This window comes from Oncorhynchus nerka, linkage group LG4 (assembly GCF_034236695.1).
Source record: "Oncorhynchus nerka isolate Pitt River linkage group LG4, Oner_Uvic_2.0, whole genome shotgun sequence".
NCBI classification, from domain to species: Eukaryota; Metazoa; Chordata; class Actinopteri; order Salmoniformes; family Salmonidae; genus Oncorhynchus; species Oncorhynchus nerka.
The window spans coordinates 10,344,862-10,362,088 of NC_088399.1; the positions used below are offsets into that span (position 1 = coordinate 10,344,862).

The 17,227-nt window shown below is 38.4% G+C and overlaps 1 protein-coding gene across 1 annotated transcript in view; it reads left to right on the forward strand.

Moving 5' to 3' along the window:
* The window catches only part of chsy3 (chondroitin sulfate synthase 3), a 183,194-nt gene extending 172,492 nt beyond the window's left edge, over positions 1 to 10,702 (forward strand). The window contains exon 3 of the mRNA XM_029646265.2: positions 8,273 to 10,702. Coding sequence (XP_029502125.1) covers positions 8,273 to 9,844 — 1,572 coding nt within the window. The 3' untranslated portion in view covers positions 9,845 to 10,702. The remainder of the gene's footprint in view (positions 1 to 8,272) is intronic.
* Positions 10,703 to 17,227: the final 6,525 nt, after the last annotated feature.

Here is a 17,227-nt window from a genome sequence, read left to right on the forward strand (position 1 = left end):
TGAGTCAGTATGTTGGCAGCAGTCACTCAATGTTAGTGGTGGCTGTTTAACAGTCTGATGGCCTTGAGATAGAAGCTGTTTTTCAGTCCCTCGGTCCCCACTTTGATGCACCTGTACTGACCACGCCTTCTGGATGATAGCGGGGTGAACAGGCAGTGGCTCGGCTGGTTGTTGTCCCTTATGATCTTTTTGGCCCTCATAATATATATCTATGTTAATGAAGACACATACCCTACCTCATAATATATATCTATGTTAATGAAGACACATACCCTACCTCATAATATATATCTATGTTAGTGAAGACACATACCCTACCTCAATATATATATATATATATATCTATGTTAGTGAAGACACATACCCTACCTCATAATATATATCTATGTTAGTGAAGACACATACCCTACCTCATAATATATATCTATGTTAGTGAAGACACCTATCCTACCTCATAATATATATCTATGTTAGTGAAGACACCTACCCTACCTCATAATATATATCTATGTTAGTGAAGACACATACCCTACCTCATAATATATATCTATGTTAGTGAAGACACATACCCTACCTCATAATATATATCTATGTTAATGAAGACACATACCCTACCTCATAATATATATCTATGTTAATGAAGACACATACCCTACCTCATAATATATATCTATGTTAGTGAAGACACCTACTACCTACCTCATGTTAATATACCCTACCTCATAATATATATTAATGAAGACATATATCTATGTTAGTGATGACACATACCCTACCTCATAATATATATATATCTATGTTAGTGAAGACACATACCCTACCTCATAATATATATATATCTATGTTAGTGATGACACATACCCTACCTCATAATATATATCTATGTTAATGAAGACACATACCCTACCTCATAATATATATCTATGTTAGTGAAGACACCTACCCTACCTCATAACATATATCTATGTTAATGAAGACACATACCCTACCTCATAATATATATATATATATGTATCTATGTTAGTGAAGACACATACCCTACCTCATAATATATATCTATGTTAGTGAAGACACATACCCTACCTCATAATATATATCTATGTTAGTGAAGACACATACCCTACCTCATAATATATATCTATGTTAATGAAGACACATACCCTACCTCATAATATATATCTATGTTAATGAAGACACATACCCTACCTCATAATATATATATATATATATCTATGTTAGTGAAGACACATACCCTACCTCATAATATATATATATCTATGTTAGTGATGACACATACCCTACCTCATAATATATATCTATGTTAGTGATGACACATACCCTACCTCATAATATATATCTATGTTAATGAAGACACATACCCTACCTCATAATATATATCTATGTTAATGAAGACACCTACCCTACCTCATAATATATATCTATGTTAATGAAGACACATACCCTACCTCAATATATATATGTTAGTGAAGAGCACATACCCTACCTCATAATATATATCTATGTTAGTGAAGACACATACCCTACCTCATAATATATATATATATATATATCTATGTTAGTGAAGACACATACCCTACCTCATAATATATATCTATGTTAGTGAAGACACCTACCCTACCTCATAATATATATCTATGTTAATGAAGACACATACCCTACCTCATAATATATATCTATGTTAATGAAGACACATACCCTACCTCATAATATATATCTATGTTAGTGAAGACACATACCCTACCTCAATATATATATATATATATATCTATGTTAGTGAAGACACATACCCTACCTCATAATATATATCTATGTTAGTGAAGACACATACCCTACCTCATAATATATATCTATGTTAATGAAGACACCTATCCTACCTCATAATATATATCTATGTTAGTGAAGACACCTACCCTACCTCATAATATATATCTATGTTAGTGAAGACACATACCCTACCTCATAATATATATCTATGTTAGTGAAGACACATACCCTACCTCATAATATATATCTATGTTAATGAAGACACATACCCTACCTCATAATATATATCTATGTTAATGAAGACACATACCCTACCTCATAATATATATATATCTATGTTAGTGATGACACATACCCTACCTCATAATATATATATATCTATGTTAATGAAGACACATACCCTACCTCATAATATATATCTATGTTAATGAAGACACATACCCTACCTCATAATATATATATATATATATCTATGTTAGTGAAGACACATACCCTACCTCATAATATATATATATCTATGTTAGTGATGACACATACCCTACCTCATAATATATATCTATGTTAGTGATGACACATACCCTACCTCATAATATATATCTATGTTAATGAAGACACATACCCTACCTCATAATATATATCTATGTTAATGAAGACACCTACCCTACCTCATAATATATATCTATGTTAATGAAGACACATACCCTACCTCAATATATATATGTTAGTGAAGAGCACATACCCTACCTCATAATATATATCTATGTTAGTGAAGACACATACCCTACCTCATAATATATATATATATATATATCTATGTTAGTGAAGACACATACCCTACCTCATAATATATATCTATGTTAGTGAAGACACCTACCCTACCTCATAATATATATCTATGTTAGTGAAGACACCTACCCTACCTCATAATATATATCTATGTTAATGAAGACACATACCCTACCTCATAATATATATCTATGTTAGTGAAGACACATACCCTACCTCATAATATATATGTATGTTAATGAAGACACATACCCTACCTCAATATATATATCTATGTTAGTGAAGACACATACCCTACCTCATAATATATATCTATGTTAGTGAAGACACCTACCCTACCTCATAATATATATCTATGTTAGTGAAGACACATACCCTACCTCATAATATATATCTATGTTAATGAAGACACATACCCTACCTCATAATATATATCTATGTTAATGAAGACACATACCCTACCTCATAATATATATCTATGTTAGTGAAGACACCTACCCTACCTCATAATATATATCTATGTTAGTGAAGACACCTACCCTACCTCATAATATATATCTATGTTAGTGAAGACACATACCCTACCTCATAATATATATCTATGTTAGTGAAGACACATACCCTACCTCATAATATATATCTATGTTAGTGAAGACACCTACCCTACCTCATAATATATATCTGTTAGTGAAGACACCTACCCTACCTCATAATATATATATATATATATATATCTATGTTAGTGAAGACACATACCCTACCTCATAATATATATCTATGTTAGTGAAGACACCTACCCTACCTCATAATATATATCTATGTTAATGAAGACACATACCCTACCTCATAATATATATATATGTTAGTGAAGACACATACCCTACCTCATAATATATATATATATGTTAGTGAAGACACATACCCTATCTCATAATATATATATATATATATATATATATATATATATATATATATCTATGTTAGTGATGACACCTACCCTACCTCATCATATATATCTATGTTAGTGAAGACACATACCCTACCTCATAATATATATCTATGTTAGTGAAGACACATACCCTACCTCATAATATATATATATATATATATCTATGTTAGTGAAGACACATACCCTACCTCATAATATATATCTATGTTAGTGAAGACACCTACCCTACCTCATAATATATATCTATGTTAATGAAGACACATACCCTACCTCATAATATATATCTATGTTAGTGAAGACACATACCCTACCTCATAATATATATCTATGTTAATGAAGACACATACCCTACCTCAATATATATATCTATGTTAGTGAAGACACATACCCTACCTCATAATATATATCTATGTTAGTGAAGACACCTACCCTACCTCATAATATATATCTATGTTAGTGAAGACACCTACCCTACCTCATAATATATATCTATGTTAATGAAGACACATACCCTACCTCATAATATATATCTATGTTAATGAAGACACATACCCTACCTCATAATATATATCTATGTTAGTGAAGACACCTACCCTACCTCATAATATATATCTATGTTAGTGAAGACACATACCCTACCTCATAATATATATCTATGTTAATGAAGACACATACCCTACCTCATAATATATATCTATGTTAGTGAAGACACATACCTATCATAATATATATCTATGTTAGTGAAGACACATACCCTACCTCATAATATATATCTATGTTAGTGAAGACACATACCCTACCTCATAATATATATCTATGTTAGTGAAGACACATACCCTACCTCATAATATATATCTATGTTAGTGAAGACACCTACCCTACCTCAATATATATATATCTATGTTAATGAAGACACATACCCTACCTCAATATATATATATCTATGTTAGTGAAGACACCTACCCTACCTCAATATATATATATCTATGTTAGTGAAGACACATACCCTACCTCATAATATATATCTATGTTAGTGAAGACACATACCCTACCTCATAATATATATCTATGTTAGTGAAGACACATACCCTATCTCATAATATATATATATATATATATATATATATATATATATCTATGTTAGTGATGACACCTACCCTACCTCATCATATATATCTATGTTAGTGAAGACACATACTCTACCTCATAATATATATCTATGTTAGTGAAGACACATACCCTACCTCATAATATATATATATATATATGTATCTATGTTAGTGAAGACACATACCCTACCTCATAATATATATATATATGTTAGTGATGACACCTACCCTACCTCATAATATATATCTATGTTAATGAAGACACATACCCTACCTCATAATATATATATATATATATATATATATATATATATATATCTATGTTAGCGAAGACACATACCCTACCTCATAATATATATCTATGTTAATGAAGACACATACCCTACCACATAATATATATCTATGTTAGTGATGACACCTACCCTACCTCATAATATATATCTATGTTAGTGAAGACACATACCCTACCTCATAATATATATCTATGTTAGTGAAGACACCTACCCTACCTCAATATATATATATCTATGTTAATGAAGACACCTACCCTACCTCAATATATATATATCTATGTTAGTGAAGACACATACCCTACCTCATAATATATATATCTATGTTAGTTAAGACACCTACCCTACCTCATAATATATATCTATATATCTATGTTAGTGAAGACACATACCCTACCTCATAATATATATCTATGTTAGTGAAGACACATACCCTACCTCATAATATATATCTATATATCTATGTTAGTGAAGACACATACCCTACCTCATAATATATATATATATGTTAGTGAAGACACATACCCTACCTCATAATATATATCTATGTTAGTGAAGACACATACCCTACCTCATAATATATATATATATCTATGTTAGTGAAGACACATACCCTACCTCATAATATATATCTATATATCTATATTAGTGAAGACACATACCCTACCTCATAATATATATCTATATATCTATGTTAGTGAAGACACATACCCTACCTCATAATATATATCTATATATCTATGTTAGTGAAGACACATACCCTACCTCATAATATATATCTATATATCTATGTTAGTGAAGACACATACCCTACCTCATAATATATATCTATGTTAATGAAGACACATACCCTACCTCATAATATATATCTATGTTAGTGAAGACACATACCCTACCTCATAATATATATCTATGTTAATGAAGACACCTACCCTACCTCATAATATATATCTATGTTAGTGAAGACACATACCCTACCTCATAATATATATCTATGTTAGTGAAGACACATACCCTACCTCATAATATATATCTATATACCTATGTTAGTGAAGACACATACCCTACCTCATAATATATATCTATATATCTATGTTAGTGAAGACACATACCCTACCTCATAATATATTATTAAAATGAAGTGCAGTGCTTCAACCAATATGGCTAACAATAGACGCCACACGGCACAGGGAATTGAACACATCCCTGCACCACTCCAAGCAGTGCACATTGGATCCAGTGATAGGGTGCAGCAGATGTGTAATTATCAGTGCAGTTTAATTAACAGCTCAATTAGTCTGGTCGATGGAGAGGGCAAAGGGTAATAATGGCTCACAGCGGAAGCCTCTGTCGGGCAAACACCGAATTAGCCAGCGGTGTCCTTGTATACATCAGCTATGATTAAAGAACATTGCGATATAACATGGGCTACACGTCTTACTGCAGTTATTGACTGGAACGTAAAATATAAAGCATATAGGTAGAAATAAGCTGGTTAGTGTTAAGAGGATCAACATACTATCCCATCACAACATGTTGTGTAATAGCTTATACCGTATACATTTTGAATGGATGTGTGGACATTACAATGTCATTTTTTCTCTGGGCATTTAATGTACATCCAAAATCTGTTAATTTGACCTCAAGTTGGGGTAAAAGGAAACCAAGTGTTGAACCAGTCGACATCTGCTCTTCTTTAATATGGAATTAGATTAAACAATATCTTGTATAGGTTTTTGGAAATGACGAATGTTCATATTATTTTAGGTCTCCTATCTATCCCTTTTTGTGAAGTTGATTAGGAGCGTATTATGTAGTTAACTTTTGTGCTGCAGAGTCATTTGACACATCAAAATAGCTCAATGTATAAATTGGGCTGAGGAGATTGGAAGTGATTATTACGGGTTCATGATACTACTCGTCTCTCTTCTCTTTATCTGGCTATAATCTGTCATGGTCCTTCAATACATTTCTACTACCGATTAACTCTGTGTATGCTTTCAAACAATCCCAGTGTTATTCCGTTTAATTAAAATGATTAAGACACGGGGATAAATATCTTAGCGGAGTAATTGGTTTCTCTCTAAACCAAAATGATCTCCTTTCTCCTATCTTCCCGGCAATTACCATAAAAACGCACAAGTAACTGGGTATTTCTAGAACCTTTTATCACAGCGCATCAAAAGGGTAATTGACTGCTTCTTGTAATGAACACTTGTGCTCAATTCCATCTTTGAATCTTGCTTGTTTTATTGGGAACCTCTACTGAGCTCTCCTAGCTGGGAACCTCTCCTGAGCTCTCCTAGCTGGGAACCTCTCCTGAGCTCTCCTAGCTGGGAACCTCTCCTGAGCTCTCCTAGCTGGGAACCTCTCCTGAGCTCTCCTAGCTGGGAACCTCTCCTGAGCTCTCCTAGCTGGGAACCTCTCCTGAGCTCTCCTAGCTGGGAACCTCTCCTGAGCTCTCCTAGCTGGGAAGCTCTACTGAGCTCTCCTTGCTGGGAACCTCTCCTGAGCTCTCCTAGCTGGGAACCTCTCCTGAGCTCTCCTGGCTGGGAACCTCTCCTGAGCTCTCCTGGCTGGGAACCTCTCCTGAGCTCTCCTAGCTGGGAACCTCTCCTGAGCTCTCCTAGCTGGGAACCTCTCCTGAGCTCTCCTAGCTGGCAACCTCTCCTGAGAGCTGGGAACTCTCCTGAGCTCTCCTAGCTGGGAACCTCTCCTGAGCTCTCCTAGCTGGGAACCTCTCCTGAGCTCTCCTAGCTGGGAACCTCTCCTGAGCTCTCCTAGCTGGGAAGCTCTCCTGAGCTCTCCTAGCTGGGAACCTCTCCTGAGCTCTCCTAGCTGGGAACCTCTCCTGAGCTCTCCTAGCTGGGAACCTCTCCTGAGAGCTGGGAACCTCTCCTGAGCTCTCCTAGCTGGGAACCTCTCCTGAGCTCTCCTAGCTGGGAACCTCTCCTGAGCTCTCCTAGCTGGGAACCTCTCCTGAGCTCTCCTAGCTGGGAACCTCTCCTGAGCTCTCCTAGCTGGGCAACCTCTCCTGAGCTCTCCTAGCTGGGAACCTCTCCTGAGCTCTCCTAGCTGGGAAGCTCTACTGAAAGGCTATTATGACAATGTGCTGGCTATCAGTATACCGGTTATTAAGCTTTTACAATCCTTACATTAAGCTATGCTTCAAATGAGTATTTAAAGTAGTACACACATTGAGATCCATTAAATTATTCAAACACCTGCTTTGTTCCAGGGAATCTGCCTTTAAATAGATCAGAGGATGAGAGTCTGTTCTCTTATTGTAACGTCACACTAGACATTCCATTATCGACATGTGCTGACCATGGTGTGTTTTGGTCTTTCCTCAGATGCAGCAGCTCTTCTACGAGAATTACGAGCACAACAAGAAGGGCTTCATCCAGGAGCTCCACAGCAGCAAGATCCACAACGCCATCACACTCCATCCCAACAAGAGGCCTGCCTACCAGTACCGGCTACACGGTTACATGTTGAGCCGCGACATCTCCCGGCTACGCTATCGCACCATCCTCCTGCACCGCGAGGGCCTGGCCATGAGCCGGCTCAGCAATACAGAGGTGCAGTGGGAGGATCAACAGCTGGGGGCGCCACCTTCCTACACGCGCTACCAGCCCGCTGAAAGAGGGGACGTCATCGAGTGGGACTTCCTCACTGGCCGACATCTGTACTCAACGGGGGAGAACCAGATGCCCCGGCAGGGCCTCGGGAGCCTGCTTCGGGCTGCCCTGGAAGACACGGTGCTTCAGGTCATGGAGATGATCAATGAGAACTCCAAAGCCCGCGGGCGTGTTATCGACTTCAAGGAGATCAAGTATGGCTACCGCAGGGTGGACCCCATGCACGGGGCTGAGTACATTCTGGACCTACTACTTCTGTACAAGAAACACAAAGGGCGCAAAGTGACAGTACCTGTTAGGAGGCATGCGTACCTGCAGCAGTCCTTCAGTAGGCCCTTCTTCAGTGAGTCTGAGGAATTGGATGTTGTTGAGCTGGTGGAGGCCATCAACACTGAGTCGCAGTCCTTCTCTTTCCTCTCCAACTCCCTCAAGATATTCTCGCCTTTCCAGTTCTCCGAGTCGACCAGGGAGATGCGCGAACGCAGCCAGAGAAAGGTCAACATCCTGGTCCCGCTGACAGGCAGGTACGACATCTTTCTCCGCTTCATGGAGAACTTTGAGAAGATCTGCCTGATCCCCAAACAGAACGTCAAGCTGGCCATTATATTGGTGGACAACGACAGCAACCAGGACAGGGAGAAGCACTTGGACTTGATCAAGGAGTACAGCAACAAGTATCCCAAAGCAGACCTGTCTGTCATCCCCATGACGGGTGACTTCTCCCGGGGGCTGGCTCTGGAGCTGGGCTCCTCGCAACTTGACAATGACACACTGCTGTTCTTCTGTGACGTGGACCTAGTCTTTAACGGAGACGCCCTGCAGCGGTGCAGGCACAACACCATCCAAAGGAGACAGGCTTACTATCCCGTTGTCTTTAGTCAGTACGATCCTAAAATTGTCTACGCCGGCAACACCCCTGACGATAGCAGCTTTGTGTTCACCAAGAAAAGTGGCTTCTGGAGGGATTACGGCTTTGGAATCACCTGCATATTTAAAAGTGACTTGCAAAAAGCTGGCGGTTTTGATACGTCGATCCAAGGCTGGGGATTGGAAGATGTAGACCTGTTCACAAAAGTGATTAACTCCGGTTTAAAAGTGTTCCGCAGCCAGGAACCGGGAATCGTCCACATTTATCACCCTGTTCAGTGCGACACTAGCCTTGAGCCCAAGCAGTACAAAATGTGCCTAGGGTCTAAGGCAAGTACTTATGCATCTTCGATGCAGTTAGCCGAGCTGTGGCTGGAGAAACACTTGGGGGTAGGCTACAACAGAACTTCCACCTGACATTCCTGTTCTCCGTTGCTCCTCAATGGAGGTTACCTCAGTTCTGCATGAGTGAAAAAAGAGACCAAACTGCAGAGAGAAAGAGAGAGAGAGAGTTCAAGGGTACGCTCAATTATCTTTGGTGCAATTTGTTGTGTTCCTCTGGTGATTTGTTTCATCAATTCTCTACAGCGTCTTCCAAAGGACATTGTAATGCCTTTACTCACGGCTTGTTGGGAACTCTGATGTGGTTTGTTTCGTTCCTATTTCCGTTGTTATCATGCGATTCACATGTATGCCTCAGGACCACATCTTTTCATCACCTGGCCATCTCCAATGAATGTGTTCTTAGCAGCCTTCCGTTGGAATAGTTGCACAGAGCGCCCCTCGCCTACTGTGAAAAGGACACTGACAACATCACCAGAGAACAAAAAACAGTAATAATGTTGATAATAATACTGAAACAATGACAATAATGTTAATAATAAATGTACTGAAAGTACCACAAATGTGCTTTAAAGCTCCCAGATGGGAAACAGACTGTAAACTAGAGTTTTCTAATTCATACAAAGAACCGAAAGTACTTCATCCGCAGTATTTTTTAAAAGAAGCGTGTGAATAATTTTGATGATTGTGTCTTTATTTTCTAGTCAAAATATTTACATGGATTTCAGGTACTGGATACCGTCCAACATTTGCTGTGTTCTTATTCTCATTGCAAAGGCCCTCATTCTGTCTGATATGTGACCATGCTTCAATGAACAAAAAGGCATCTTGTCGCCATTAGCTTTGTGGCTTAGAAGTCGTTCAGTTTGCTGGCAAGAACAACTAAGGTATATTAAAATGGGTTATTTATAATAAAACAAATGTTGAAATGCATACTTTTCATATCTGTGTTTATTCTAACTTATAACACTGCATTTAAACCAAAAATTGATTTAATAAGTGTGTATATACATCAAATATGCGCACAAATTATTATATGAATAACATGCAAATTACAGATACAGTATAGTGAAATATAAATATCAAATTGCAGTAGTCATCACAAATTCAGCGGTGTATATTTTACCCAAAAAATGATATTTTAGTGTTGTGTTCATTAGTCCACTGTTGATACAGTCCCAATGGATTTTTTATTTTTTTTATTTCACCTTTATTTAACCAGGTAGTCTAGTTGAGAACAAGTTCTCATTTGCAACTGTGACCCGGCCAAGATAAAGCATAGCAGTGTGAACAGACAACACAGAGTTACACATGGAGTAAACAATTAACAAGTCAACAACACAGTAGAAAAAAAAGAGTCTATATACATTGTGCGCAAAAGGCATGAGGAGGTAGGTGAATAATTACAATTTTGCAGATTAACACGAGTGATAAATGATCAGATGGTCATGTACAGGTAGAGATACTGGTGTGCAGAAAAGTAAATGAATAAAAACAGTATGGGGATGAGGTAGGTAAAAATGGGTGGGCTATTTACCGATAGACTATGTACAGCTGCAGCGATCGGTTAGCTGCTCAGATAGCAGATGTTTGAAGTTGGTGAGGGAGATAAAAGTCTCCAATGAAGATGCAATTTCAATCGTTATGATGCAATTTGTATTATCATCACACTTTTGGATTTGAATTGAAAATGCTCTATCTTAAACCTTTTGGGACCATATATCATCAGTGGCCTAATGAACAAAATACTGAAAGATGTTTGTTTTTTTAAATAAAATATCCTGTACAACTATTTTATTAATTAATTCCAATAATAACTTGTTTGAAAGCAAACTGACCTCAAACACTGCTTTCAAACAGCTCAAATAGTTTCCCTAATGTATTAATCATGTGCAGTCCTCATCCATCGACGTTATTGATCATTTACTTGTCTATTCTATACACACCACAAATCAACAACAGTCTAACAGGTCTTTTCCTGTATCAATTTTCAACATGGATTTCATATCATCTCCAGTTAAACAATTATATGGAGGCGGACAAGTTGTAAGTAATGGCTGAGATAACTGTTAGCCACGGGGCACAAACAGGTTGAATCAATGCTGTTTCGATGTATTTTGTCAATGTATTGTTACGTGGAATCTACATGGAAAATACATTGGATTTGAATGATCAACATAAGCTATTGTTTTGAGGGGGACATTTCAACCACAGGATTATGTCATCATGCTGACCAATTTTCAACATAAACAAACCTTGTATAAAATATGTTGGATTTTTACCTTTGAAACAATGTCAGATCTTTAACGAGTATATACACTACCACAAAAAAACTATAAGCTGGGCAGCACCTCCTACTGGAGAACTGATCTATCTACAGCACCTCCTACTGGAGAACTGATCTATCTACAGCAACTCCTACTGGAGAACTGATCTATCTACAGCACCTCCTACTGGAGAACTGATCTATCTACAGCAACTCCTACTGGAGAACTGATCTATCTACAGCACCTCCTACTGGAGAACTGATCTATCTACAGCACCTCCTACTGGAGAACTGATCGATCTACAGCACCTCCTACTGGAGAACTGATCTATCTACAGCACCTCCTACTGGAGAACTGATCGATCTACAGCACCTCCTACTGGAGAACTGATCTATCTACAGCACCTCCTACTGGAGAACTGATCGATCTACAGCACCTCCTACTGGAGAACTGATCTATCTACAGCACCTCCTACTGGAGAACTGATCTATCTACAGCACCTCCTACTGGAGAACTGATCGATCTACAGCACCTCCTACTGGAGAACTGATCTATCTACAGCACCTCCTACTGGAGAACTGATCGATCTACAGCACCTCCTACTGGAGAACTGATCGATCTACAGCACCTCCTACTGGAGAACTGATCTATCTACAGCACCTCCTACTGGAGAACTGATCTATCTACAGCACCTCCTACTGGAGAACTGATCGATCTACAGCTATCCCTTTGGTCTCGCATCGAGGGTTTTAATCAAACCCAGCCCTGCTTAGCTATAATATTAGTCACTGACAATTACCAATGTGCTATCGTGAGAATGATTGTTGAGAAATGGATTCGCTGTTGCTATGGAAGTCATTCCAAAGGGTAGGTTTAACAGAGCAAATACAATTGAATCATATTTTATAAGTCATATATCATCAATGTTTAGGCCGATATAGCATTTGGAAAGCCATCAACAGATATTGTTTCAATTCAACCCAGGGTTCAACTAAACATAGACAATACATATATGCCTAGGGTTTAAAGCTTTAGTTGATTTCAAATGTAATCTTCAAGTTAATAATTAATATGTTGCATTCATGTCTCCATCTCAAACCAACAATTATTTAAAGTGCATTTAAAGTTAGATTTGATTTAGTCCTATTCTTTTACGTGAATCCAATATATAAATGATTAATTTGAAGACAGACTCGATATTGAATTGTGTTTGATTGTCAACACAACCGAATATCAACAATTGAAGGAGATATACCGTAGCAGTCAATAGTTTGGACACACCTACTAATTCAAGGGTTTTTCTTTATTTGTACTATTTTCTACATTATAGAGTAATAGTGAAGATGTCACAACTACCATTTACCATTCTTCTAAATAACAAGTTTGTCCAACTTCCGTTTTCTGAAAATGCACATAGCCAAAGATAGTTATTTAAATGATCTTGATATTCTCCTCCAAATTTAAAAATAAATAAATAAGTCCATCTTTAAGTCCATCTCAGAAACCAAGAAATAGGTGTGTTTCAGCAGTTACACTACATTCACGAGGTCTAGTATCAAGGTATCCATGCTGTTCCCAGGGCTGGCCTGTATAAAGGGTTAGGGTTAGTTGGCCTGTATAAAGGGTTAGTTGGCCTGTGTAAAGGGTTAGGGTTAGTTGGCCTGTATAAAGGGTTAGTTGGCCTGTATAAAGGGTTAGTTGGCCTGTATAAAGGGTTAGTTGGCCTGTATAAAGGGTTAGGGTTAGTTGGCCTGTATAAAGGGTTAGTTGGCCTGTGTAAAGGGTTAGTTGGCCTGTATAAAGGGTTAGTTGACCTGTATAAAGGGTTAGGGTTAGTTGTTCTGTATAAAGTGTTAGTTGGCCTGTATAAAGGGTTAGTTGGTCTGTATAAAGGGTTAGTTGGTCTGTATAAAGGGTTAGTTGGTCTGTATAAAGGGTTAGTTGGTCTGTATAAAGGGTTAGTTGGTCTGTATAAAGGGTTAGTTGGTCTGTATAAAGGGTTAGTTGGCCTGTATAAAGGGTTAGTTGGTCTGTATAAAGGGTTAGTTGGCCTGTATAAAGGGTTAGTTGGTCTGTATAAAGGGTTAGTTGGCCTGTATAAAGGGTTAGTTGGTCTGTATAAAGGGTTAGTTGGCCTGTATAAAGGGTTAGTTGGCCTGTATAAAGGGTTAGGGTTAGTTGGCCTGTATAAAGGGTTAGTTGGCCTGTATAAAGGGTTAGGGTTAGTTGGTCTGTATAAAGGGTTAGTTGGGCTGTATAAAGGGTTCGTTGGCCTGTATAAAGGGTTAGTTGGCCTGTATAAAGTGTTAGTTGGTCTGTATAAAGGGTTAGTTGGCCTGTATAAAGGGTTAGTTGGCCTGTGTAAAGGGTTAGTTGGCCTGTATAAAGGGTTAGTTGACCTGTATAAAGGGTTAGGGTTAGTTGTTCTGTATAAAGTGTTAGTTGGCCTGTATAAAGGGTTAGTTGGTCTGTATAAAGGGTTAGTTGGTCTGTATAAAGGGTTAGTTGGTCTGTATAAAGGGTTAGTTGGTCTGTATAAAGGGTTAGTTGGTCTGTATAAAGGGTTAGTTGGCCTGTATAAAGGGTTAGTTGGTCTGTATAAAGGGTTAGTTGGCCTGTATAAAGGGTTAGTTGGTCTGTATAAAGGGTTAGTTGGCCTGTATAAAGGGTTAGTTGGTCTGTATAAAGGGTTAGTTGGCCTGTATAAAGGGTTAGTTGGCCTGTATAAAGGGTTAGTTGGCCTGTATAAAGGGTTAGGGTTAGTTGGCCTGTATAAAGGGTTAGTTGGCCTGTATAAAGGGTTAGTTGGCCTGTATAAAGGGTTAGTTGGCCTGTATAAAGGGTTAGGGTTAGTTGGCCTGTATAAAGGGTTAGTTGGCCTGTGTAAAGGGTTAGTTGGCCTGTATAAAGGGTTAGTTGGCCTGTATAAAGGGTTAGTTGGCCTGTATAAAGGGTTAGTTGGCCTGTATAAAGGGTTAGTTGGTCTGTATAAAGGGTTAGTTGGCCTGTATAAAGGGTTAGTTGGCCTGTATAAAGGGTTAGTTGGCCTGTATAAAGGGTTAGTTGGCCTGTATAAAGGGTTAGGGTTAGTTGGCCTGTATAAAGGGTTAGTTGGCCTGTATAAAGGGTTAGTTGGCCTGTATAAAGGGTTAGGGTTAGTTGGCCTGTATAAAGGGTTAGTTGGCCTGTGTAAAGGGTTAGTTGGCCTGTATAAAGGGTTAGTTGGCTTGTATAAAGGGTTAGTTGGTCTGTATAAAGGGTTAGTTGGCCTGTATAAAGGGTTAGTTGGTCTGTATAAAGGGTTAGGGTTAGTTGGCCTGTATAAAGGGTTAGTTGGCCTGTATAAAGGGTTAGGGTTAGTTGGCCTGTATAAAGGGTTAGTTGGCCTGTATAAAGGGTTAGTTGGCCTGTATAAAGGGTTAGTTGGCCTGTATAAAGGGTTAGTTGGTCTGTATAAAGGGTTAGTTGGCCTGTATAAAGGGTTAGTTGGCCTGTATAAAGGGTTAGTTGGTCTGTATAAAGGGTTAGTTGGCCTGTATAAAGGGTTAGTTGGTCTGTATAAAGGGTTAGTTGGCCTGTATAAAGGGTTAGTTGGTCTGTATAAAGGGTTAGTTGGCCTGTATAAAGGGTTAGTTGGTCTGTATAAAGGGTTAGTTGGCCTGTATAAAGGGTTAGTTGGTCTGTATAAAGGGTTAGTTGGCCTGTATAAAGTGTTAGTTGGCCTGTATAAAGTGTTAGTTGGCCTGTATAAAGTGTTAGTTGGCCTGTATAAAGGGTTAGTTGGCCTGTATAAAGGGTTAGTTGGCCTGTATAAAGGGTTAGTTGTAGTTGGCCTGTATAAAGGGTTAGTTGGCCTGTATAAAGGGTTAGGGTTAGTTGGCCTGTGTAAAGGGTTAGTTGGCCTGTGTAAAGGGTTAGTTGGCCTGTATAAAGGGTTAGGGTTAGTTGGCCTGTATAAAGGGTTAGTTGGCCTGTGTAAAGGGTTAGTTGGCCTGTATAAAGGGTTAGGGTTAGTTGGCCTGTATAAAGGGTTAGTTGGCCTGTATAAAGGGTTAGGGTTAGTTGGCCTGTATAAAGAGTTAGTTGGCCTGTATAAAGGGTTAGTTGGCCAGTATAAAGGGTTAGTTGGCCTGTATAAAGGGTTAGGGTTAGTTGGGCTGTATAAAGGGTTCGTTGGCCTGTATAAAGTGTTAGTTGGCCTGTATAAAGGGTTAGTTGGTCTGTATAAAGGGTTAGTTGGCCTGTATAAAGTGTTAGTTGGCCTGTATAAAGGGTTAGTTGGCCTGTATAAAGGGTTAGTTGGCCTGTATAAAGGGTTAGTTGGCCTGTATAAAGGGTTAGTTGGCCTGTATAAAGGGTTAGGGTTTGTTGGCATGTATAAAGGGTTAGTTGGCCTGTATAAAGGGTTAGTTGGCCTGTATAAAGGGTTAGTTGGCCTGTATAAAGGGTTAGTTGGCCTGTATAAAGGGTTAGGGTTTGTTGGCCTGTATAAAGGGTTAGTTGGCCGGTGTAAAGGGTTGGTTGGCCTGTATGAAGGGTTAGTTGTCCTGTATGAAGGGTTAGTTGGCCTGTATAAAGGGTTAGGGTTTGTTGGCCTGTATAAAGGGTTAGTTGGCCGGTGTAAAGGGTTAGTTGGCCGGTGAAAAGGTCTCATTCTAAATGCAGCTTACATCTGTCACTATACTCTTCCACTTCCACATCATGTTGTGTTACAGTCTTATAGACTAAAACAAGTATTTTTACAACAGCTTATATCATTGTTTTATAATGTTTTAAACAAAATAGGAAAAGAATCTGTCCTGACAGCTATTCAAAGGCAGTGCTCCATCTAGTAGTCCTCCCTCTAGGGGTATTAAATGGAGCATCACAATCAAGGGCTGGAGTTAGCCAACGTCTGTGGTCTTTGAGATACCTCCAGACCATAATCAAGGGTTATGATCTCACATTATAGACGTTTGTATTGCATTCACAAGCATTTCGCTACACCCGCATTAACATCTGCTAAACATGTGTGTGTGACCCATAAAATGTGATTTTATTTGCCTAAACATGGATGGACCAATCAGGGCTTAGAATGGCCTTCGACTTAGGTTTACTTTCCCTAAGGAGTTCCAGAACCAATCAAATCATTAGGATGAAGACGTACGGTAAGATGAGCCACCTCCACTAGTTTTATATTATTGTTATCTGA